Source organism: Phycodurus eques, chromosome 4 (assembly GCF_024500275.1).
Source record: "Phycodurus eques isolate BA_2022a chromosome 4, UOR_Pequ_1.1, whole genome shotgun sequence".
NCBI classification, from domain to species: Eukaryota; Metazoa; Chordata; class Actinopteri; order Syngnathiformes; family Syngnathidae; genus Phycodurus; species Phycodurus eques.
Window position 1 is genome coordinate 21,780,551 of NC_084528.1, and position 26,809 is coordinate 21,807,359.

The 26,809-nt window shown below is 40.9% G+C and overlaps 2 protein-coding genes across 2 annotated transcripts in view; both read left to right on the plus strand.

The window, feature by feature from the left end:
• The first annotated feature begins 122 nt into the window (after window positions 1–122).
• akirin1 (akirin 1) lies at window positions 123–16,643 on the plus strand. Its single transcript, XM_061674638.1, has 5 exons — window positions 123–480; window positions 11,575–11,721; window positions 14,638–14,766; window positions 15,020–15,091; window positions 16,121–16,643. The coding sequence occupies exons 1-5, from the start codon at window positions 273–275 to the stop codon at window positions 16,129–16,131; spliced, it is 567 nt and encodes a 188-aa protein (XP_061530622.1). The 5' UTR covers window positions 123–272; the 3' UTR covers window positions 16,132–16,643.
• A 1,456-nt stretch (window positions 16,644–18,099) lies between these two features.
• The window catches only part of rhbdl2 (rhomboid, veinlet-like 2 (Drosophila)), an 11,492-nt gene continuing 2,782 nt past the window's right edge, over window positions 18,100–26,809 (plus strand). The window contains exons 1-7 of the mRNA XM_061674639.1: window positions 18,100–18,824; window positions 19,906–20,146; window positions 22,726–22,874; window positions 24,868–24,980; window positions 25,066–25,166; window positions 26,045–26,105; window positions 26,188–26,249. Of these exons, the coding sequence (XP_061530623.1) occupies window positions 19,919–20,146; window positions 22,726–22,874; window positions 24,868–24,980; window positions 25,066–25,166; window positions 26,045–26,105; window positions 26,188–26,249 (714 nt within the window). The 5' untranslated portion in view covers window positions 18,100–18,824; window positions 19,906–19,918. The remainder of the gene's footprint in view (window positions 18,825–19,905; window positions 20,147–22,725; window positions 22,875–24,867; window positions 24,981–25,065; window positions 25,167–26,044; window positions 26,106–26,187; window positions 26,250–26,809) is intronic.

Sequence of the window (26,809 nt, forward strand, 5' to 3'; positions counted from 1 at the left end):
TGTATCAACACGCATTGATCAGATATACGCTGTAAATTAGAGCGGACAGTAAGAAAGAAGTTGCTACAATACGACTAGTCCCCCCGCCCTCTGTCGTCCATTTGGTACGCTCCGCCATTGTGACGTTTTAAAAATTCAGTAAGATCACTTCGCTTCTGGTTCTCCGAGGAAAAGAAGAAAGCCACCTCGAAGCCCGGAAAAGGACGCCCGCCACCGGCATAAACACTACGTCTCGTTTCTGTTGGTTTTACGTCCAATTTCTTCCGCCGAAGATGGCTTGCGGGGCGACGCTAAAGCGCTCGATGGAGTTCGAGGCCCTCCTCAGTCCCCAGTCTCCCAAGCGGAGACGGTGCAACCCCCTACCGGGGACTCCCGGCACTCCGTCCCCGCAAAGATGCAACAACCTCCGCGCCGCCGTGGACGGCCCGACGCACTCCGTGTCGTCGCAGAGCGTGGCGGGCGAGAACAGACTGACGCCAGGTACGGTTTAATCCGAATTGATTATCTTTTTTGTTGCCTTTTCTGGGGTGGGTTTCATGGGAGGGAAGGGGGGTTTGGGTGGAGTGGTTAGCTTGAATGGGGGTTGAAGGCTAACGCTTCGCTTGGCTAACATCCGCGAAGGGGAATGTCGTCGCTAAGTTATTGTTGATTTATGCCCTATATATCCTCATATGTTCATTTAAATATATCACTAGTGGCCTAAACTGTAAAATGCGTCACTATGAAAGCAAATTTGTTATGTTCGCTTCAAATGCTGATTTCGAAGTTGAAAAATACACTTATTCATGTGGACATCGCGTCCTTCTTCCCTAGCCGTGATGTTAAACTAGTGTGTCGTCCTGTAAGATGTTACAAAATGGCAGGTAAAGGTTGCACAAATGGTAGCAGGCTCATCATCATTGCAGGCCGCTAATTAGAAACTGGCACAATCGTCTTGGCTTGAGGTGGGGGGTGCCATTATTCCTGTGGGAGGGCATTGTTCATTTCCTTAATGCCTTCGCGTACACTATCGCCCTCCTCTTTGACAAACTGAGCTGCAGAAATGAGAATTAAAGCCACGAGCAGCAACGGACGGGCCCTCGCATCACCATGGCGAATCCTCGAAATGGTCGTCCAACGTTGATTCCATACTCCGCCCATGTTATATGGTAAACGCAAAAAAAAGCTTTGCCCATCTCTCCAGGATACCTGCATCCAATTGGGGTGCATTTGGGCGAATTCCCTTGTAAGCGTTAGCTTCTGGCATTGGGACTTTGTCGTGCGCCTCGTTATGATAGACAATCAATCGGCAAAACTGATGTCAGGGGCTAATTATTTCTAACTTTCCAACTAGCCTCAAAATGATCATCAAACTGTAACGACATGCTCCGCCCACATTAAAAAAAAAAAAAAAAAAAAAAAAAAAAACCTTCACACTTGAGCATTAACCATTTGTCTAGGATATGTGGTTCTGATTGGTGCTCATCTGAGCTAATTCCTTAGTAAGGGTTTGCCAAAGTACGAGCCCTAGAATTCAAATTATCAATCGTATCTGATTTGCTTCAAACCAAAAAGTTCCGTACATGGTTCCTAGAGACTTTCATGCATCCTGTTATATTGGTATATGTCCACCTGATCTTGTTTTGATGGGCACTTGCATCACCCGTTCATGGCGACTCCCCGTCATTGCCATCAAACTTTGATGCTATGCCCTACCAACAACAGATGCCGTTGACATAAAATACTGTCATTCAATGTACCATCAGTCTGGGTGAATTCCCTGGTTGGGGTAATATGAGGCCTGGAATTTGCACAAAACGACTGCCTCAAACCAAACTGGCTAACAACTTCCTGTTCAATTTCGGGCATGAGTTCTTGAGACTTCATCATGCGTCCTGTTATGAACATTTCCACCGGATTTCATGTTGCTCAGTGAAACTTTTTCTTTAACGGGCCCTCTCATCACCTTTTCATTGCCAATCCTCGAAGCAGTCATCGTTTTGACACTATGCTCCACTACCCTTTTTAGGATGGCGTGGAGGGGACCCTCTCACCCACCTGTTAAGGATGCTTGATTCTGATTGGGCCACATTTCAGCAATTTCTCTTGTAGAAGTTAGTCAAAATACCAGCCCTGGAATTTGCTCATAATGGCTGCTTCAAACCAAAATTACCTTTTTTTTTTTTTTTTTTTTTTTTTTTTAATGTCAGGGAATATCCAGCTAATTTTGTGTTGTTCGGTGAAACTCGTGTTGGGGTAATATATATTTTTTTACTTTCAAGGGGGCACTATTGGTTTGACTTTTGGGGAATTGTGTTCAGGACCCCTAAAGAACCCTAAAATTTATAAATTCTCAGCACAGTTGAAAAATTTTTTACGTTTTCGAACATGTTAATGAAATAGTCTGAACATATCGGAAGAAAGGGAACTGCACATAAATGAAAGCCACCTTGAAATGGAAAAGGAAAAGTGCATGTCAACTGACCACTGTAATAAGGTGAAATCTCAAGAACAAAGTTTAAACTGTTGTCACTATAAATTCTTTATAAACCACACATTCAAATATTTGAATATTCTTCCAAGTCAACAATGTGTGGCGTGAGTAGGGTTGGGCATCGGGAACCGATTGGAACCGGATCTTATGTTCAGGTTCGCCCAGAGTCGTTCAAATTTAAATATTTCGGTTCCCAGTTTCGATGCCTAGTCCGCCGACCCCGAATAGAGTGTGGGAAAACCAACGAAGAAGCGACAAAAATCTACAAACAGTGCACACAGACGAGCTTCTGCCCAACGGCGGCGGAGAACAAAAGTGTATCTTGACTTTAAAATTAATGACCAGTTGCCTCAGTGCAACACTTGGATTAAGATTATATTGTGCAAAGGAGGCTTTCGCGATGTTTAGCGTCTGATGCGCTCCGAGCCACAACCTACACTGCTTCAGTGAAGTCAACTCTGTCAATTGGGTGAGTGAAACAATAAAATACGGCTATGCCAACATTGAGATGGCTAATAAGGTAAACTGTTGGTTGCACTTTTGCACTGATGGTTTTTAGGGTTTACTTTCGTCTTCAAACCAACGTAAGCGCAGATAACGGGAAAAAAAAGCTTAACATTTAGCTAAAATTTCACTGTAGCAACATTACATCACAATAAATTGGGACAGAATTCACATAAACATTGTCTCACAGTATCATAAACACTAACCTTGTCTCATCGGTGGGTAAGGAAAGGAATCGTTTTATAGCATTTGGGTAATCCATTAAAAAAAAAAAAATATGAAGCTACTTTTGTCAAAATGCTGAGTTGCAGTGCGTACCCTTCAAAATAAAAGGCTATAGAAGCTTTAAAACAGGAAGTCAAGTTAAAACTTGCACATATAAACCATTTGACGTGATAAAACAGTCCCAAATAACGATTTTAACAATGCTATATTTAAATTTTAGCTGAAACATAAATATTAAGTCCGTTGGGTTAGTTCCACACACATTGCCTTTTAGTTCATAGGTTAGATGGGTATACTGGTTATAAAGAACCGTGAGTCAAATGTTCATTTTAGTCTATGCTGCGGGCTGCTAAGAAAATGGATGTTCATAATTTGGACACACTATTTAAACTTTTTGACCCAGCCCCTTAAAATAATCGAAATAAGGAACCGGAATCTGGACCGGAATCGCTCAAATTCAAACGATTCCCAACGATGTGAAATTATCGTCTGTCGTGGGATGCGACCCGCTTCACAATGTGACTTAACGCCTGCCCTTTGTTGGATTATCATTGCATCTACTAGTTTGCATAATCAGGAAAGGGATGCGTCAATGTAAAGTTCCTTTTCAGCAGTTAACCCCCTTCTCTAGTTCTCTTACTAATGACAGAAAGCCATATGGTTTCAAAATGCCGAAGTGGGACCTGGCTGAGCACATGCTTGTAGGCCGACACAGGGAGTGGTGCTTATCTATTGCACGGCACGCTAGTTGAGCGCGTACACACACACACACACACACACACAGACACAGCTGTTTTCTGACAAATACATCATGTATTTCCACTCAGGGAGAAGTGTCATTCGAGTTAGACATTTATCTTTCCCTGGAAGAGTTTCTTGAGTTTCATGCAAATCTCCACGGATTAGATTTTTGTACCTACAAAATGGTGGACATTGTTTGATAATATACTTACTTTGAGCCAGTAAGATATACCAGGAAGACAAAGTATGTTCAGTGTTCTTCTTGCAGTTTTCCCTTGATATAGCTAAAACAATTTTTTACATTGTATACGTTTAGGTTTTAGACGTCACTGTGGGTGATTAGAACATCTTCCGCACAGTTCTGAAGTTTGGGGTTTGAATCCGGGCTCTGTCCTTCCTGTGTAGTTTCCATATTCTCCCTGTGCCTGTGGGGGTTTGCTGCCAGTACTCCTGCAACCTCGTGCATTCCTAAAACACGACTACTTTTAAGACCTCCTGAATTCCACCGACACGTCTTCCATGAGGAAGCAGTCTAGGGACTCTTGAGGTGGCCTCTCGGATCACTGGGGTTGAGGTCACCAAGGTGGTTTAAAAAGCTCTTTGGTGGCAGGGCCCCGTGGGTGGGTGAGATCCACCTGCAGTTCCTTAAGGCTCTGGATGTTGTAGGGCTGTCCTGGTTGACACGCCTCTGCAACATGGCATTGACATTGGGGAAAGTGCCTCTCGATTGGCAGACCGGGGTGGTGGTCCCCCTTTTTAAGAAGGCGGACCGGAGGGTGTGTTCCAACTATCAGGGGATCACACTCCTCAGCCTCGCTGGCAAGGTCTATTCAGGGGTTCTGGAGGAGCAGTGTGGTTTTCGTCCTGGCTGTGGAACAGTACACCCTCAGCCAGGTCAACCCATTGACTTCACCAGACTGTTGCATTCTTCATTTGAAATGCTTTTCTGCAGCCTATTTCATTTCTTGTTGGTTTCTCCCTTCAGTCTCCTCTTCAGGAAGTAAAATTAATGCTCCATTGGGTTAAGGTCCATTGATTGACTTGGCCAGTCTAAGACCTTTTCACAGGTGAAACCCAAAGCCGAAAACAACCACTATCTAATGTTTAAACAATCAATCTAAAAGGCAACACCTGAGCAACTAGAAACACCCATCAGTTACATGTTAAAATACCTTTGCTCACTTGAAAAGTGGGTGGGTTCAAACAAAAGGTGCTCTGTCCTGAGTTGTAAATACCATGAAACAAAAGCTGGAATTCTGAACTTTTGTCTCATATTGATCTTTTGATCGGAAACCCAAAGGAATTGACCTTGCCATTCCAATACTTTGGTAGTCTTTTTTTAAAATTTATTTAAAAAAAGACTAATCTATTATCAGATTAATCGATAACCTTTTTGATAATGAATTAATCATTTTGAGACCTTGACTTAAAATTGTCCCATTCCTAGGAATTTCAGCCTCTCAACACTTAGCATTAATTATATTTATAATAACAATAAAGCAGTAACTATTGATAATTATAAAGAAGACTTTCATTTGTTTCATCAAAATAAGACATTTGCAAACACCCTTTTTGTACGGAAAACAATGGTCAACATTTATGCGGTTTTGTTTTGTTTTGTTTGCCCCCCCACCCCGACGGATTTTACGGACCAAACCAGTAACTAAATCATCAGTTTGTTTGTGCATTTTCTCTGTCAATTAAATTTGGTATGTCCTGTTTTTGAATAAAGGGATGGAAATGTAAGTTTGTTTTTTAAACCCTGATTCATCAATTAATTGAATAATTGGTACATGAATCGATTATCAAAATATTTAGTTGCAGCCCTAATATTTTGTAGAGTAATACTTCATACAAAGTGGAACATCTCAAGTCGAACTCCAAACCATAAAACAGCAAATGAAATATTTTGACATAGGAAAGAATCTGGCTGTACAGTACAATATGAGCAACAAAACAAATTGTGACCTACTGTACACTAATCTTACCAATCCAATGGTAACGTTAAAAGCATGTAACTGATAGCATAATACTAATAACTAGCGTGAAAATCCCAGGAGGCGGTAGCCAACAAACTTCACAATAATACCATGCAGGGAAAAATAAAAAAGTGTTCCATTGCCCTTTTTTTGAACGAGAAATGTCTTTCTTGGAATGTTAACAGTTGCATGTAGCCACTGTCATATTGCTCGTGTATAGTCTGAAAATGACCAGAGACGCTAGCTAAAAAGTTAAAAACAACAATGTTCTGTTACAGCTTTTCTAAAACAGAATTTTCTGTTTTCTACAATGTTAACCATAGCATGTAGTAGGTGACATGTTGTCAATTACTAATGTGTAAATGACAGGTGATGCTAGCTGACAAACAGCACAATTTCACCCTTCTATAAAATGTTTCTATCACACTTTCTGATGCAAATTTCCCTTTTTTTCTGGAATGATATGTAGCCCAGAGCATATGGAAAAAATTTACCCCTCTAAAATGAAAAAAACCTGTTCGATTGCACTCTTTCTGAGGCAGAAATGTCTTAGTGTCTTGGAATGCTAATGATAACATGTAGCTAATAGTACGAACATCACCAGAAAAGCTGGTAGGGAAAAAACGGCACAATTGTATCCCGCTAAAACGTTAACAACCCAGCATTCCTTTGCACCTTCTATGATGCAGAATTTGCCAGTGTTCTGGAATGCTATGTGTAGTGTATAAAATAAACCAGACGCTAGTCAACAAACGCCACAATTTTACCTTTTCCATTTCTGTTGCACTTTTTTTCTGACAAATATCAGTTTCCTGGAATGTGGCGTTGCTACAAAAACAGTGCAGCACTCGAAGCAAAAGATGGCCTTCAGTTGATTTACTGGAATTTGAACAGAGCCATCATATGCCTCAGTGGACCCCACTTTCACTCACTCACTCACTCACACACTCACTCCCCCCTCCCTCCGTCCGAGCCTTTAAACTCTCTAACTTTTTGCCATGTTTCCCCCTAGCTCCCGGAAGGAAGTGTCTGTGATTGATTGCTCAGCCTGGCCGTTGTTACCAAGCAACACCCTGAAGTTCACTTGCTACTACTAATGAGGGTGCAGTGAAACATGTGCGGACACATCTTAACTTTAAAAAAAAATTTACATATGTATTTTTAAATCTTCTTGTATGTTACAATAGTAACTAGTCATGCAACTTGTTGTAGTACATGTTTCTCCCACAAGTGCTTCCTTTGCCTGTCAGCAGCTGTTGCCTAGCTTGGAGACCTCCGCCCAAGATAAATGAGGGGTTGCTGTTTTTGTTGAGATCCAGTCGTTTGAACCCATTTCTCACACACAGCCTGCAAAATATAAAGGCTCTACACAGAGATTGAGCCATAATTGAAAGTTTTACACAAACCTAGCTATATTATATATGTGTGTGTGTGTGTGTGTGTATATATATATATATATATATATATATATATATATATTATACACACACACACAGCGGCTGAAATAAGTATTTGTCACCGTTTTTCTCAAATATATTTCCAAAGGTGCTATTGACATGAAAATTACACAAGATGTTGGAACAACCCACGTAATCCATGCATACAAAGAAAGTAGAGGAAATAAACTTAGAAGTCAAGTTGTGTGTAAAAATGTGAAATGACATGGGGGGAAGTATTGAACACACTAACTGGTATTTATTTAATACTTTGTAAAAAAAGCCTTTGTTTGCAATGACTGCTTCAAGACTCCTGTAAGGAGAAACTAGTCTCACGCATTGCTCTGGTGGGATTTTGACCAATTCCTCCACACACGCAGTCTTCAAATTTTGAAGGTTCCGTGGGCTTCTTTTATGGACCTTGAGTTTCAGTTCTTTCCATAGATTTTCGATTGAATTCAAGTCAGGTGACAGCTTTGTTTTTTTCCTCTGAAACCAATTGAGTTACCTTGGCGGTATGTTTTGTATCATTATCCTGATTAAATGTCCACTCTCGTTTCATTGTTATCATCCTCGTAGATGGCAGCAGATTATTGCCAAGAATGTCTCGGTACATTTCTCCATTCATCCTTCCTTCAATAATGTGAAGTTTACCATTACTAATTGCTGAAAAGCAGCCCCACACCATCATATTCCCACCTCTGAACTTTACTGTTCAGAGGTGATGTGCAGTGCCATTCCTCCTCCAAACGTGGTGTGCATTATAATATCCAAACAGTTAAATTTTGCTCTCCTCCGACCAGACTATATTATCCCAGTATTTAACTGGGTTGTTAAAATGTTGTTCAGCAAACTTTAAACAAGCTTTGACATGCTTATATATTTTTTTTCTCTCCCCCCTCTCAGCAATGGGGTCTTGCGTGGTGAGTGTGCATTGAGGTCATGGCAGCGGAGTGCATTACTCAGTTTTCCTTGTGACACCAGTACCTGCTAATTCCAGCTCTTTTTGAAGCTCTCTTGTCCTTGGCTCTTGGACAAATCTTCTGATTATTCTTTGCACTCTTCTGTCAGAAATCTTCCGAGGGGCACCTGATGGAGGCAAATCTATGGTAGTATGTTTGGTGTTCAACTAACTTACACGATCAGGATTTTTGTGGCCGATCACCGATGAGTGAGTTTAAAAAACTGATCTCCGATCACAAGATGTCTATTTAAATGACCTGTTCATTTACAGTATATACTTGTGTACTTAATTTCTCAAAAAATTATATTTACAATAAATTCATCATCTATTTATGCCAGTGAGGCATAGTGACAGACAAAACAATTGAATGGTCTTCTATTAGCCGGCACGGTGACCAACTGGTTAGCACATCTGCCTCACTGTTCTGGGGACCGGGGTTCAGTTTGCATGTTCTCCCCGTGCCTGGGCGGGTTTTCTCCGGGCACTCTGGTTTCCTCCCACATCCCAAAAATATGCGTGCTAGGTTGATTGAAGACTCTAAATTGCCCATAGGTATGAATGTGAGTGCGAATTGTTGTTTGTTTCCATGTGCTCCAGCAGCCCGCGACCCTAGTGAGGATAACCGGTAAAGAAAATGGATGGATGGATGGATGGATGGATGGATGGGTCTTGTATTAGATGGCAGGAAGTACATGCAGTAATTGTCTCCACTTTTGACATTTTTGTTTGTTGTGTGAGATTTTTCAATTGTAAACTGTACCTTGGCTCCATAAAGGTTGGAAATTACTGCTCTAGTCAGGTCATATATTCTAATCAGTCAGGTCAAACCAACATGACAGAAATAATGGGTGCTAACTAACTGTAATTAAATTACTTCACCCACAACAATACATTAGAGCATGATTCGACAGAACTCCGGTACAACAGTTAGTGCTAGCAGTAGCTTGCTAGGCTACATAACGTTTTGTTGTCTGCTTCCGGGCCGTATCGTATTAAAAGTAAGTGAGCATACCTCAAGCAAACCTTAAACGCACATCCTCTCCTTAAACACACATCCTCTCCTGAGCACCGGTGACCACCACATATTTCCCCCCCAATTTTGTTCTTATAATACAGTCGGCGCGATCCACTCTTGTTGTCGTCGCCATGGTAACGTGTATCCGGTTACGTTTGAGTTGACATGATAAAGCCCAATGATTGTAAAAAACTGGATGCAGTGGTATCGGAATAAAAGATTTTATTGCAGTAGTCCGACAGTGCAATCCTGAAAGACCAAATTTGCCTTGTAGTCTGATCCACGCATTACGTGTTGTCTGTTTTAGACGTGTTGTCTGTCCCACACCGCCGACAAGGCTAAAAATAAACTAGCTTTTGGATTCATATATACTTTACACAACGGCGACCCGGAGTAAATATCTTTTGTGGAGTCATTGATCGGATCGGCAAATTGTGACATTAAAGCCGATGAGCATAAAATACTGAAGATCGGCCGATAGCGATCAGGCTGATCAGAATGGTGTAAAGTCTGCTTTCAACTTATGTTTTATGGCTGCAACCGTGCTCACTGGAACCTTCAGAAGCTTCAATATGCGCCTGTAACGAATGCCATCGTTATGTTTTGCAACAATTACTTTGCGATGGTCTTGATACAGCTCTCTGCTCTTACCCATCATGGGATGTCTTGACTCACACCGTGGCAATGAGACCTTTTTTGTAGGCCATCAATTAGGACTGAACCAGATGATATTCATTTGCACTGACAAGGGGCTGGATTGCTGTTTGATTATTGATAGATTTTAAGTGTTGTCTTGGCTTTCCATGCCTTTTTGTACTTCCCTTTCTTCATGTTCAATACTTTGTCCGTGTGTCATTTCACATTTTTACACACAACTTAATTTCTGATCTTATTTGTTGTACTTTCTTTGTATGTATGGATTACTTGGGTTCCCAACTTATGCTGAAATCTTCAGGTCAATAGCACCTTTGGAGGTATATTTAGTTAGAAAAAGGAAGCCATGTTAAATACTTATTTCAGCCGCTGTGTGTGTGTGTGTGTGTGTGTGTATACATTTACACTGATTCATAAAATGGAAAGTTTGAAACAGACGTTGCAAATATAAGTTTTACAGACATTCTATGAAAAGGTTTTCAACGGCTCCTGCAAAATTGATAACGGTTTTACATGGAGCTCCAGTTGAAGTTGAAGACTGAAATGAAAATGGAGATCCCACAAAGTACAGGTAAAAGAATTACTAGGGATCTTACAAAATTGGGAAAAAAGTTTTACACAAAGATCCTGCAAAACGTACCTTAAATACATATAGAAATTGTGGAAAATCGGGAAAGAAATTCACACGATCCCACACAATTGAGAAATATTTTTAGAGAGCCTGTTCTTTAAAAAAATAAAAAAATTCATCGATCATGGAAGGTTGGGAAACATATTTAAACTTGGATCCTGCAAAATATTTTTGAGAGATCTAGGGCTGCAACTACCGATTATTTTACTAATCGATTTTAATTGATTTTTTTTTTTTCGATTGACTGAATCTGATAAACATTTTCCATCGCTTTATTAAAAAATGGGACCTCGTTTTAAATTGACTAGGCAGAAAAGGCGCTGTCTGCTTTCATGGAGGACTAAAGAAATCAAATGTTTACTGATGAGGCTGAAATTCTGAGAATTTGGACAATTTTAAGTTACACAAGGTCTAAACAATTAAACAATTATCAAAATAGTTGTTGAATTTGTTAATCATTTTGTTTAATTGTTGCACCTTGACACAGATCCTCCAAATTCAATAACATTTAACCGTTTCCTTAAATTAAAACAAATTGAGCCTGCATTTGTTTTTGTTTTTTTACTACACAGAGAGCTGGAAAAATTGTAAATAGCTGCTTTTCTAGACAGTGTGAAGGGGGCTATCGATGAGGTGCTTTCCTGTTTGCTTATCAGCTAGTTTGTTTTTCCAGGAGCTTTCCCTGAACTTTGAACCTTTTGAAGACAACACAATATTACTGATATGTAAATCTGCAGTTTTGTCTCAACATTACACTGTGAACAAAATGTGTGACCATTGTTGATCTGATCTATCTCTTATTACTCTTGTAGAAATATTTTACAGTGAGAACACATCTGCTTGTAATTTCATCAGTGACTCAGTCCTCAGGTGCTTTGTTCAAAAGACAACAATGAGAAAAGATGTAGTCTGTCAGAGAATTGACGTTTTGTTTTGTTGTTTGTTGCTACAGAGCAGATCTTCCAAAACCTGCGCCAGGAGTACAGCAGGATCCAGAGGAGGCGGCAGCTGGAGGGGGCCTTCAACCAGACGGAGGCCTGCGGACCCTCCTACGCCGCCAGCCCCTCTTCATCCCTGCACGCCCCCAGCTCCCCACCAGGTAGCAGAAGACACCCGTCCCAGTGTATATACAGTCTATATCTGCCCCTTCAGGAATGTTTTTTTTAATTTTTTAAATTTATTATTATTTTTTTATTTTGTGGTTTGAATGCCTGATTTCACTGCAGCATTTTATAAAAATTGGGACAGATGTTGCAATTTATTTTCTTTTTTCTTCTAACTCATTCAATGCCAGATGTTTTAGAACATATGTCAAACTCAGGCCTGGGGGTCAAATTTGGCCCATGATGCAATTATATTTGGCCCGCAAGACGATATCAAATGTGTATTAGAGCTGGCCCTCCAGTATTTAGCACATGCGGCACTAATATTACAAATCCCAGAATGCTTTGCTAGTGTGTTGGCCCATCAGTCTTGACCGGCGAACACCCCTTCCCTTTCTGTTGCGGTCTTTGGCAATTATGCTACCTGTCGCCTCGAACAAAATTTATACTTCCCCTCCCCAAAAATGGCTAAACAAAAGATGGAAAACTGTTAAATTCCAAGACAGGTGGGAGGCAGATTGTCTGTTCACTAAAGTAAAAGACAGACCTGTTTGTTGTGTGTGGAGCAACGTGGCTGTAACAAAGAATATAACACAATTGAATAATAATTTTTTAATGCCCTTTATCAACTCCTAGGCAGGGACTGTTAATTGTTTGAAGTTTGGATTTTTATTGAAGGACATTCTTATTTTTTTGGGTTGTTTTGTTGTTGGCCTTTGAAAAAAGATTTACATCAAAAATAAATGTAGTTGGAGATGGAAAAATAGAAGATGGAGAGACAGAAGAATTAATGTTATCTTTTTAAATATAAAACAAACAACAAATACCACTGACGTCCTTTTAATGCAAATTTGTTTTCTTGTGTATATATTCGTTTATTTCAGGTTCAGTGTTTAAGCAAGATGTAACTTCTTTGTCATATGATAAACTTTAACGCTACATTTCTGCAGAGAAGGGAAACATGCACATCACAGTGATTTTTCATTAAATATTGAGTTTGGCCTGTGACGTTGTCCCAATTTTTTTATTTTGGCCCACCGTGAATTTGAGTTTGACACCCTGTTTTAGAACATTTTGACTGATGTTTCAATACCCACAGAATATTGATCTGTCATCATACAAGCACCAAACCTACCAAAAGAAAGTATACTCTTATTTCACCAGAAAATGTTTCTACTGGTTTCTATTTAGTAATCAGCAGTTGACTTTACGCCTGTGTGATTGGTATCGGCCAATAATTAGCATTTTATGGTGATCGGCTTTCATGTCGTCATTCGCTGATCCGATCAACGACGTCATTGATTGGCTCCGCACATGACATTTAACGTTGCCGTTGCGTATGAATCCAAAAGATAATTTATTTTTAGCCTTCTCACTTGTCTTGTGGCACAGGACTGTAACTATCTGACTGCCAATAAAGTTTTTCTTCAATCTTGTCGGTTAAAAAACACGTCATCGGTGTGGGACTATTTTGCGCTGTCGCAGACAAACAACAGTTATTTGCAGTCTGTGCACAACTGAAATACGTTGTGGGGAACCTCATCTAAATGCTTAAACACAAATTTGATTGAAAAAAATTCCAATGAAGTTGGGACGTTGTGTTAAATAAAAACAGAATGCAAAGATTTGCAAATCGTGTTTAACCTATATTTAATTGAATACACTACAAAGACAAGATATTTAATGTTCGAACTGATAAACTTTGTTTTTAGCAAATCGTTAACTTAGAATTTTATGGCTGCAACACGTTCCAAAAAAGCTGGGACACGTGGCAAAAAAGACTGAGAAAGTTGGGGAATGCTCATCATGCTCATGTTTGGAACATCCCACAGGTGAACAGGTTAATTGGGAACGAGTGGGTGCCATAACTGGGTATAAAAGGAGCTTCCCTGAATTGCTCAGTCATTCACAAGCAAAGATGGGGCGAGGTTCATCTCTTTGTGAACAAGTGCGTAAGAAAATAGTCGAACAGTTTAAGGACAATGTTCCTCAATGTACAATTGCAAGGAATTTTGGGATTTCATCATCTACGGTCCATAATATCATCAAAAGGTTCAGAGAATCTGGAGATATTACTGCATGAAAGCGGCAAGGCCGAAAACCAACATTGAATGCCCGTGACCTTCGATCCCTCAGGCGGCACTGCATCAAAAACCGACATCAATGTGTAAAGGATATCACCACATGGGCTCAGGAACACTTCAGAAAGCTAATGTCAGTAAATACAGTTCGGCGCTACATCCGTAAGTGCAACTTAAATCTCTACTATGCAAAGCAAAAGCCATGTATCAACAAGTCCCAGAAACTCCGCCGGCTTCTCTGGGTCGACCTCATCTAATATGGACTGATGCAAGTGGAAAATTAGTGTAAAATACGACAACTGAGACCCCGGACTTTTGAACAGCTGAAGCTGTACATCAAGCAAGAATGGGGAAGAATTCCACATACAAAGCTTCAACAATTAATGTCCTCAGTTCCCAAACGTTTATTGAATGTTGTTAAAAGAAAGGGGGGGGTGGGGGGGGGGGGGGGGGGGGAGAGTAAGTTAGCACCCATTATTTCTGTCGTTATGTCAGTGGCCAATCCTTGAATGCCCCTAGAGGTCATTGATGGTTTTAACTTTTGTCTCAAATGAAACACTTTATATCATACATATATATATACCTGTATATACTCTTGGACTGTGAGATGCATGTTTTGCGCCCTCATAATTTACGCGACCGCCTAATATTTTTCCGTTTAAAAGCTGCACAAATTTAAAGCAATGCAACATCCCCATCTACTGGTACCCGGGTGCCATTAGTTATGTAGAAGTTTGAATTTAATTTGTTGGCATATTGTAATGCACATGGGTGGATGGACTGAGTCATATTACAGAAATTTTGAATTTTCAAACGATTTTGTTTTGTCAGGCGCCTCGAGACGAGACCAGCCCTCGTTCACGCTCAAGCAGGTGAGCTACCTGTGCGAGCGCTTGCTCAAAGATCACGAGGAGAAGATCCGCGAGGAGTACGAACAGATCCTTAACACAAAACTCTCAGGTAATGATGATGATTATGATGGTACACTTTTCACACTGGAAATCAGGTGTACTTCTTTTTTTTTTTTTTTTTTTTTTTTTTTTTCTCTCTCTCTCTCTCTCTCTCTAACCCTGTGGTGCTAAAGACCCTAAAGTCCAGTGATTGATCGATAGTTTAACTAACCATTAGGTCTTGGTCCCCCCCCCCTTCTCTCTCTCTCTCTCTCTCTCTCTCTCTCTCTCTCTCTCTCTCTCTCTCCCCACCCATCCCACAGAACAATATGAATCGTTTGTGAAATTCACACAAGATCAGATCATGCGAAGATACGGCGCCCGGCCTGCTAGTTGTAAGTAGTCAACCCCCCATTTTATCATTATATTTATGGATAGTATTTTGCTTTTTTTTTGTTTTTTTGGTTTATTTTATAGATTTTATATTTAGAGGTTTTAAAAATAATAATAATTCTGCATTTGTCTTGTTCATATTTGCAAATTCTTTTTTGGGTGCACATTAGATACATTTTATGTTCTACTTTTTAATATTTTATTACATTAAATACTTTTACGTTTTAAGCAGTTTAAGTGTGTTTGTGCCCTTTGGGGGTAATTTATCCATCCATCCATCCATCCATTTTCTGAGCCGCTTCTCCTCACTAGGGTCGCGGGCGCGCTGGAGCCAATCCCAGCTGTCATCGGGCAGGAGGCGGGGTACACCCTGAACTGGTTGCCAGCCAATCGCAGGCCTCACACAAACAAACAACCATTCGCATTCACGTTCACACCTACGGGCAATTTAGAGTCTCCAATTAATGCATGTTTTTGGGATGTGGGAGGAAACCGGAGTGCCCGGAGAAAACCCACGCAGGCACGGGGAGAACATGCAAACTCCACACAGGCGGGGCCGGGGATTGAACCCGGGTCCTCAGAACTGTGAGGCTGACGCTCTTAACCGTCCACCGTGCTGCATAATTTATTATTATTTTTTAAAATTCTTTCCAAAAAACAATTGTTTTTTGGGGGTGGTAATTTTTCAATATTTATACATACTTTAAACTTTTGTTTTAATTTTGTAACTGTATTTTTTTTTGGTTAAACATCTTTTTTCCCCCCCGAGGACCCGGGTTTAAATCCGGCCTCACCTGTGTGGAGTTTGCATGTTCTCTCCGTGCTTGTATGGGTTTTCTCCAGGTACTCTGGTTTCCTCCTAAATCTGAAAACATGCGTGATAGATTAATTGAAAACTAAATTGTCCATAGGTGTGAATGTGTGTGCGAATGGTTGTTTGTTTATATGTGCCCTGCGATTGGCTGGCGGCCAGTTCAGGATGTACCCCACCTCTTGTCCATATTTAACATGGCTGCTTACTGTCTTTCCAGATGTCTCCTGAACGCACGACCGCAAGATTCCAGCTTACTCTCCACCATGAGATGGCCATTCTTCTTTGGCCCTCTACCACTTTATTTTTCATTTTTATCCCCCAGAGAGACACACAGACACAGTGCCATGGTTTATCCGCTTTTAATCCAAAATTCTTGCTGCTGGCCAAAACCTAAAAAATATTGAAACGACCTCTGACATGTCACCCCCGCTCGCCTACCCTCTCTGCCTCCTATCCCCCCCTTAGGTTTCTTGTCTCTGCTCTGTGTCTCTCTCTGAAAATGTGGACTGAAGCAGATCCCAGTGTGTCCAATCTCTGGCCTGGCACTGTAGACTACAAAGCTTATTATTCTTGTTGGCTCATGTGATAGAAGCTCTTTGGAATGAGCAGCTGTATTTAACACCTCATGTTGTCCCCTCCTTGCTCACTCGTTCACTCCTCTAACATGAGGATGTGCTCTTTAGTTTTTTTGTTTCTCCCTTTTGATGAAAAAAATAAACGTCCTGTGATTTTAAATCTGATGGAGGATTTATTTTGTTTTATTTTGATTTTTATGTCTAATTGTCTAGATTCTACATTGTATGCTCCTCTTGGTGGACTGGATTTAATGTACTTTTCTGAAGGTTCCGATTGACAGTCTATAGTTGTAACATATTGCAAGCGAGGAACATTTTGGCGAAATTCACCGTTTTGAATTCAAAATAGGCCATTTACGTGAATTGTACAGATCCGATGAGTTTTTCTTGGGGGGGGGGGGGGGGGGGGGATCGTTATCAGCGGCTGTTTCATACTCCTTGAACACTGGCAACTATATCCATTCCACACATCCACCATCCACACACAGATGTAATTTCTAAATATTACTCCGTGGCAGACTAATATGCGAAAGCGCATCTGCCTGAGGGTTCCGCCTGTGCGCTCTGGACCTGCTTTGGAGTCACAGGAGTTGACGACACCAGAAAAAACAGTTCCGCCGCTTCAGCTGTTAAGAAGTAACGGTACTTTTACTCAGTTTCAATTATCTAAATGTCGCTTGCTACTTTTATTTATCAATTATTGCTTAATCAACGGCGGCACGGTGGATGACTGATTAACACATCTGCCTCACAGTTCTGAAGGCGGGGGTTCAAATCCCGGCCCCGCCTGTGTGGAGTTTGCATGTTCTCCCCGTGCCTGCGTGGGTTTTCTCCGGGCACTCCGGTTTCCTCCCACATCCCAAAACCGTGTGGTAGGTTTATTGAATACTCTAAATTGCCCGTAGGTATGAATGTGAGTGCGAATGGTTGTTTGTTTCTATGTGCCCTGCGATTGGCTGGCGACCAGTTCAGGATGGACCCCGCATCTCGCCCGAAAATAGCTGGGATAGGCTCCACCAGCCCATGACCCTAGTGAGGAGAAGTGGTATGGATGGATGCCTAATCAACTATTTTATGAGCGAGACTGCGACTTCCGCATTGGGTGCTGTTTGGGCCAATCCAGTTGAAGCGCCAGTAACATTTAAGTCTAGTTCACCAATCAAACGACAAAAGAAAGTCACATGACCTCACATAACGTCTTCTATTGGGCTTCCCGGGCATAGGTATTAACACTTGATAAGACAGCCCGGCTGATTGTCATGGCTATGTGGCGGCCATTTTGGGAAGGTTGTCGTTACCATGACGGCAACGGCACACTCGTGTTTACATTTAGACGAACAAAAACAACAGCTATCATGTATTGTTATATTTGTCTGGCAGTATCTGCCCAAACGTGTATATTTCAGCCCACTTATAATTTAAGAAAACACCTTGCAGTAAAAAAAATATTTTAAGGTTTGTGCTGTAGTTTTAAAAAAAAAAATTAATAATAATAATTAAGTTACTCGGTACTTGAGTAATTATTTCACTGTGTACTTTTTACTCATGCTCAAGTAATTTTTTTTTTTTTACTTGAGTCACATTATCACCAAGTAACAGTACTCTTACTTGAGTACAATATTTGGCTACTCTACCGACCTCTGGAGTGGACATCCTCTATTGCTACTCTTGTGTTTAAGCAAAATTTTTTGCTCATCAGATCAGCCAGTTTCGTATTTGTTGCACTTGTCTTTTGTATTTTCGTGTTGAAGTTGTGGTCCCAACGGAACCGCGAAGCACACGTAACGTCGGTGACGAGCTGATCCGCTAGTAGTTCTTGTATTAATCAGTAAACGTTTTCATGTTTTCATGTTCGGGTTGATGAAGGTATTCAAATCGAGCCCACCCTTCGCGTCACAGCTTCCGGGTGTGGCACAGGTCGCTAACAGGAGCTAACAGGTAACGTCAGGTAGGTCGCCAAAGAGCAGCCAGCCAGCCGTTCTCCTCCTCCTGGGCAGCTCGGAACTCTTGAGTCGGACGGCCAAATATTCCGAATTACGTGCGACTTGTTTAGTCGCTGGGAAGAAGGAAGAGGAAAAACTCTGGGGACTATAATTATACTCAAAAGCCATTTCCCCCCCTGTCGTCGTCGTCCTCAATTTTCATTTGAGACGGGAGACAACGACGCCGGTTAGGAACATGGAGGCGCGCCACTACTGACAAAAACAAAAAACAAAAAAACCCCGAGATAAAACAAACAGAAACGCAACGAACCAATCAAAGGACGATTGAAGGTTTCACTCATTGAAGTATCGAGTCGATATTTATGTTCGGCTCCTATGCCCACGCTTCCCGTTGAAGTTTGAGGTGAGTTTGCCTGTTTAAATGACACACCTTTTTGTCAATTTTTTAAGAGTTGTATTGAATGTTTATTGTTGTCTTAACACAAAGGTTTGACAGTAAGTAAACAATGTATTGTACACTACTGTATGGTTTATTTCCCCTCAGGCTAATGAGTTTTCAACGACATTCGCACGGCACTGTTTTTCATACAGTATATCTATTCTGCTGTATCTATCTCGAAAGTAAATACTTTTTTTTTAGTACGTGACAAGTTAGTAATTAAAATAATTGTCCAGTATAAAGCATGTCTCACTATCAGTATGTTTTACTTTAAAAAAAAAAAAAAAGGAAAGAAAAAAAAGATTTTAGGGGTGTTTCTCCGAATTGAAAACTCTTATATCAATTTAACTAATCTGAAAAATATCAGAATATTTTGGGTGTTTTTTTTCCAGAGGTAAATAGCAAATTATAGTTTTTTTTCTTTACTCAAATTAAATTTCTATTTCCCTGAAAAACGGTTTTTGTTTTTCCGAAAGCAGCACATCCTACAAATAATCCACCCCCCAACCCCCCCCCCCCCCCCCAAAAAAAAAAAAAACCATACCCTTATCTCAAATTGTATCTTATTTATTCTCTGTGCTTTTTCTGTGATTGTTTTGGGGGGGATAATATGCACACAGTTTTTGTTGATCAAAACTTCCCCACCCACATCCAAAATTTAATTTTTATTGCCAAAATAAGTTTGTTGTTTTTGCAAGTGAAAACCCCCTCACCAATCTCAAATTTTATGTATACATTGTTTTCTTTTTTGCAATTAAATTACCTTTTTCTAAAAAAATTTTTGGTTCTCCCCTAAAGAGTTTTGTTTTGTTTTGGGGTTTTTTTTAGACCTAGGAAAACACACTTCTCACACTTTAATATTACAAATAAAATTTTCTATATATATGTATATATATTTGTCAGGGAAATAATGAAGCTAATCTCTTTTTTGCCTTTGTCTTATCCAAATTTGTGATTTTTTTTTTAAATTTTTTAATTTTTATTTTAATGATTAAAAAAAACAACAACAACATACTATTAAAATGCCTGCTTTGCTGGCGTACAGGTACGCAGCGGCAATGGCCGACGTGGACCTGGAGCAGCGGGATCCGTTCCCCGTGGAGCGACAAGATGAGAAACTGGGTGGAGAAGACCTTCCAGATGGGAGGCAGAAACTGGGATGCTGCGAGAAGTTCCAGCAGATCATCTCCAGGTGGATGCTCCCGGCAGATGCCCGCAACACTTACCTGCAGCGGGCCAACTGCTGCCCGCCACCTGTTTTCATTATTGTCATCAGTGTTGTAGAGGTAAGAGATATGAAATGAAGAGCCCGTTTGGATACTGGCATAGAGTTTGTGTAAACTGAGCCTCAAGCATCACTTCCTTCCTCCTCTGTGGCTCGTGATTCATCATGTGAGCTCAAAGGAGAGCAGGAGCCTTCCAAAAATCACATTTGCTCTAAACAGTCCAGTCGAATTATGGTTTTAAGGGGTAAAATCCATTGCGATCTGGGTACATAAATAGCGTGACATCATAGCGTGGCAACACCCAGTGTAAGGGACCATTCAGTCCAAGAAGAATTCGGCTAAAAAAAACTTACTATGAAAAGTCGTAATTATGCAAATTCATTTGATGAGAAAAAGGTTATTTACAAGAATGGGCAATGTAAGTTGTAATATTACAAAGAAAACGCATGATTATATGAAAATATGAAACTTTGAGAAAAAGGTTGTCATTTACAACAATGGGCAATGTAAGTTGTAATATTGCTAAGAAAAAGCATAATATGAAAATGTAAAACCTTATGAAAAAAATGTTATGGGTGAGGGTAAATGTAATATTAAAAATAATAATTTCGAGTTATTTATGAGAATGAAGTCGCAATGTTGTAATTTTTAGAGAACAAAAGCAAGGATTCATTTGTAATAGTGTTCCCTCGCTATATTGCGGTTCACCTATTGCGGATTCAATGCATTGCAGTTTTTTCATATTCATATCACACATAATTCATCATATGGAAGGATTTTGAGTGTATGCTGTAATTTTTTGTGGTAAAATCAACCTTTCCTAGCCTAAAACATCAAAACTGTTTAAAAAAAAATAATTACAACACACATTACAAGGAAATGTAATTCATGTACAATACTACTGTGCATTACTGTATGTTTATAAGTTTTAAAGGTGTTTAAGTGTATAGAAAGTGTTTATCTGAATCAGAATCAGAATCATCTTTATTTGCCAAGTATGTCCAAAACACACAAGGAATTTGTCTCCAGTAGTTGGAGCCGCTCTAGTACAACAGACAGTCAATTTACAGAACACTTTGGGGACATAAAGACATTGACAAAAAACAATTGTGCAAAAAGATGCAGAGTCCTCTAGCACTTAGAGCAGTTCGAACGACTAATATTGCAATAGTCCGGTGCAATGACCATTGTGCAAAGGGCGCTGAGACTTCAAGGAGTGTATGCGGTTTAAAGTGACGAGTAGTGCGATCATCTGGGACAATGTTGGTTGTGCAAATGTTACAGATACTCCTCAATCAGTGTACAAATGGAGCAGATGCTACTCTGGCATGAGTGGCCAGTATATGCAAATAGTGCAGCATGGCGAGACAACTACAGTGAGTGCACGAGTAATACATAATTGGCCCCACAGAAATGTGACAACGAACTCAAGTCAAAAAATTGCCAGCTTGTTGTAATGGAATTATAGGTTAGGTGTTTAAGAAGTTGATCGCAAGAGAGAAGAAGCTGTTGGAATGTCTACTAGTTCTACTTTGCGTTGATCGGTAGCGCCTACCTGAGGGAAGGAGCTGGAAGAGCTGGTGACCGGGGTGCAGACGGTCCGAGAGGATTTTGCACGCCCTTGTCTTAGTTCTGGCAGCGTGCAAGTCCTCAATGGTGGGTAAGAGTATGGTAGAATGGTAGAGGTTAATAGGAGTGTTCAGATTAATGAGTCTGGAGTGGTTCATACAGCTTTAAAATATGTATAAATAATTTTTTAAAATGTGACCACTACTTCGCGGCTTTCACCGATTGCGGGGGTGGTCCGGAACCTATCCCTCGCAATAAACGAAGAAATTACTATACAAGTAAAAAGCTATTTGCGCAGGTGTAACGTGGTAAATTCAAAGGAATTTTTTTTTTTACTTTTTTTAGGATAAATTTGTAATTTTATGATAAAACAGCTGAAATTTTACAATTAAAAAAAAAAAAAGAATTTGGCTCATTTCTGCCTCAAAGTCACATTCCTAAATATATCCAGAGATATAAAGATATGACCATAAAAAAAGCACAATTTTAGTGGAAGTTTGAGAATGTCGAAAGTCAAGTTATTGCGAGAAAAGGTTGTAATTTCCAATAATAATGTGTAATATTATGAGAAAATAGTTTAATTTTTCAAGAATGAAGTGTTGTGTAGAAAAAAAATCTTTTAAAACGAGTAAAGCAGTAATACGAGACAAAACATTATTTAAAAACAAAAATAATTAATCGTCATATAGTGAGGAACAAATTTTATGTCTACCAATTAATCACTGAAATGTCTCTCCCACCCTCTCTTGGTGTTACCCCAATGAGAGGGTACCAAAAAGTGTTACTAGTACAAATCAGTTATTTTTGGTACCTCTCACAAGCTCGAACAAAGGACTTCAATGCCACTAACAGATGTTTAGTTAATACCAAAGACTGTAATCTCTGAATATAATCTGGATTCATGATGACTTTTGCAGATGTTAGCCAGTCATAGAGGAAGTGTTGCAGTGATGTGTTCAATGACATCCCGTCCCAGAAAAAAACCCCAAAACATTTTCAACGTCGTGAGGACAAAATGGTCAGAATGAGTTCAACGCAAACAAAGTGTGCATGTGCTGTTATATGTCCAGCTTTCCATGTTCATCTACTACGCTGTGTGGAAGCCTCAGAAGCAGTGGGTGACTCTGGAGGAAGGCATCTGGAACAGCCGCCTGACGTACCGACCCGAGTACAGGCAGGAGGCGTGGCGCTTTCTCTCCTACATGTTTGTCCATGCCGGGTGAGTGCAGCCGAACGTACAGGCTACATCAGAGAAGTATCCAATTTATAATATCCATCCATCCATCATCTTCCTCTTATCCGAGGTCTTGACGCAGGGGCAGTAGCTTTAGCAGGGACGCCCATACTTCCCTCTCCCCAGCCACTTCAACCAGCTCTTCTGGGAGATCCTGAGGCACTCTGAGGCCAGCTGGGAGACATAGTCTCTCCAGCGTGTCCTGAGTCGTCCCCGGGGTCTCCTCCCGGTGGGACATGCCCGGAACACCTCAACAGAGAGGCGTCCGGGCGCCATTGCTGAGGCGCCGGTTGGCCGCCTCAGCAATGGTGGAGCGGAACATGGACTCGGACTCAATTTCGCGGCCTCTCCCGGAACATGAGCAAAGTTCTGTCGGTGGTGGGAGTTGAAACTCCTTCTGACAGAGGATTCTGCCAGACGTTGCCAGCAGACCCTCACAATACGTTTGGGCCTGCCACGTCAGACCGGCATCTTCCCCCACCATCAGAACCAACTCACCACCAGGTGGTGATCAGTTGACAGTGCCAGTCCCCGTGGATCCAAGTGTCCAAGACATGCGGCCGCAAGTCCGATGAGACGACCACAAAATCGATCATCGAACCTAGGGTGTCCTGGTGCCAAGTGCACGTGTGGACACCCTTATGCTTGAACATGTTCGTTATGGCCAATCTGTGATGAGCACAGAAGTCCAATAAGAGAACACCGCTCGGGTTGTGATCTGGGGGGACTGTTCCTCCCAATTACACCGTTCCAGGTCTCAGTGTCATTGCCCACGTGAGCATTGAAGTCCCCCAGCAGAACGATGCAGTCCCCAGCAGGAGCGCTCTCCAGCACCCCCTGTAAGGACTCCAAAAAGGGTGGGTACGCTGAACTGCTGTTTGGTGCACAGGCACAAACAACAGTCAGGACCCGTCCCCCCCACCAGAAGGCAGAGGGAGGCTACCCTCTCGTCCACTGGGGTGAACCCCAATGTATAGGCGCCGAGCCGGGGGGCAATAAGTATACCCACACCTGCTCCTCTCACTGTAGGCAACTCCAGAATGGGAACGAGTCCAAACCCTCTCAAGAGGACTGTTACCAGAGCCCAAGTCGTGTGTGGAGGCGACCCCGACTATATCTCGTCTGCACTTCTCGACCTCACACACCAGCTCGGGCTCCTTCCCTGCCAGAGAGGTGAGATTCCACGTCCCTAGAGCCAGCTTCTGTAGCCGGGGATCGGATCGTCAAGGTCCCTGCCTTCGGCCACCACCCAGCTCACACTGCACCCGACCCTATGGCCCCTCCCACAGGTGGGGAGCCCATGGGACGGGGGACCAACGTTACCCTTTTGGCCTGTGTCCGGCCAGGCCGCATAGGTGCGGGCCCGGCCACTTGGGTGCTCACTTTCAAGCCCCACCTCCAGGCCTGGCTCCAGAGAGGGGGCCTGGTCCAGGCAAGGGAAACCTCAAGCCATTAATATTTTTCATCATAGGTTCCTATTTGTCTGGTCCCTCACCTATGCCATGGGTGACCCTACCAGGGGCGGGAAGCCCCAGACAACTTAGCTCCTAGGATCATTGGGACACACAAACCCCTCCACCACAATGAGGTGACTGCTTCCAGGAGGGGCCAATTTATAATATGATAAAATATTTTATCTGTATAAATATTACAGCTCTGGGAAAAAAACAAAAAAAAATAAGAAAATAAAACTGGTGGCGCGGTGTGCGACTGGTTAGAGCGTCTGCCTCACAGTTCTGAGGACCGGGGTTCAATTCCCGGCCCCGCCTGTGTGGAGTTTGCATGTTCTCCCTGTGCCTGCGTGGGTTTTGTCCGGGCAGGAGGCGTCTTGAAGCTGTCATTACAAACAAAGGCTGTTTTCCAAAGTATTAAATAAATACCAGTTGGTATGTTCAATGCTTTTTCGCCTGTGTTATTTCGGATTATAAAAGGACAGGGAGTATTAACTAACTTCAAACTGTCAATGGCTTCCATTCAGTGTGGAGCACATCGTGGGCAACTTGCTCATGCAGCTCCTGCTGGGCATCCCCTTGGAGCTGGTCCACAAAGGCTTTGAAGTGGGAATGGTTTACCTGGCAGGAGTCTTGGCAGGTGAGGAACGCTATAAACGTTACATTAATTTATGACACTTTTTTGTATAGAAATTAAAACATCAATTCCAACACGTTCCCTTCAGGCTCGCTGGCCAGCTCCATCTTTGATCCCCTGAGTGCCCTGGTGGGAGCTTCCGGGGGTGTCTATGCCCTCATCGGAGGCTACTTTATGAACGCTGTGGTGGTGAGACTTCTTTTGTACACAGTAGTATTCAAGTCACGGGGTTAGCAGAATAAAAGTCATAAATAGAAGATTACAATGGGAATTTTGTCAGGAAAAAAAACTTATTGTTGTAGTAGAATATAGTGAAAAGTCGTAACTGTACAAAAATAGTTGTATTATTACGAAATGAATGTGTAATTTTACAACAGGAAAGTTGTGATAGTACAAGGAAAACGTTTTTTAAAAAAAAATAATAATAATTTTTACAAGAGAACATTTGGAATTGTACAGAAATATAATTACAAGAATAGTTGCATTATTGCAACAAAAAAGTTGTGATTTTATAATAGAAATGTTTAATTTACTGTTACAAAAAAAATCTTAATTTCTGAGAAAAAAATGTAATAGTCAAAAAAATTACGATTAAAATGTCATAATTATATGGAAAGAATAATGAAAAAAAAGGGTAATTGTCAGAGAATAAAGTTGTAATATTACAAGAAAAAAGCCACACATTTTTGAATTGCATAAAAACTAAGTTGTAATTTTATGATTGTAATTTAATAAATATAGAAAATAGTTGTAAATTTATGAGAACAGTCGCAATTTTATGTGAAAAAGTTAAAATTTTATGTAGAGAAATTTTTGTCTGGGAAACGTGTGACGCAAAAATTGTAATTTACAAGAATAAAGTTAAATTGCGAGAAAAAAGTTGAAATTATGCAAATATTGGGAAAAGGGCATTATTAAAAGAGAATGAAGTTGTAATTAAAAAAGGCCATTCTACCAGTGAAAAGTCATACTTGTACAAAAATTAAAGTTGTAAAGTCGTTATATTACAAGAAAATAGTAAATCTTCAAGAATAAATGTAATTTTAAAAAATTGTTTCTTGCTGCAGAATTTCCGAGAGATGATCCCTCTGCTTGGAGTGTTTCGCATCCTCGTCATAGTGATCATTGGTAGGCAGACCTCTTGTATTTTTGTATTTAAACCAGCTATCTTGTTCTATTCTAGTCAGTTGAGATGTATGCTGTGTTGTAGTGGGCATGGACTTTGGCTTCGCCTTCTACAGAAGATTTGCCGGCGACGAGGGCAGTATGAAGGTGCGAGTGTCTGGTTGCTGCGTGTTTTCTACAAATCCAACTTACTCGCCTCTCGATTGTCACATAACCTCGCCGCAAAATGGCTGATGTGCCATTAGATCAACTGCTCATGTTACGACTTGATTTATGCTTCTTATAGTTTATCTGCATTGAAGAAATGTCCTCATAGTTGCATTTATAAACCCAATAAATGCACTTTTTCTGTCATTACTGCTAGGAGCCGCCCCCTAAAACTCCAATCGCTTTTCGTATTGACAGTGGCGAGTGACTAGTGACTCACAATCTAATTGTTACTTCTTGTAGTATTCCAAAATAATAGTCCAACAAATGAAAAATCCAATTTATTTGAAAACTATCTATTGAACCGGTAAGAGAGTACGCTGACACAATTTGACTTTTGACTGACACGTTTTTGTTGCATACAGAACACTTTTTCTATTTTGTTTAAAATGGCTTACTTAAAAAAGTATCCCTTGCCGAAACTTGGCGACAGGTAGAATCCTGGATCTGTTTTTTTGCTTGTTGGTGCCAGAAATCCTTGCTAATTGACCAAGCTGCAG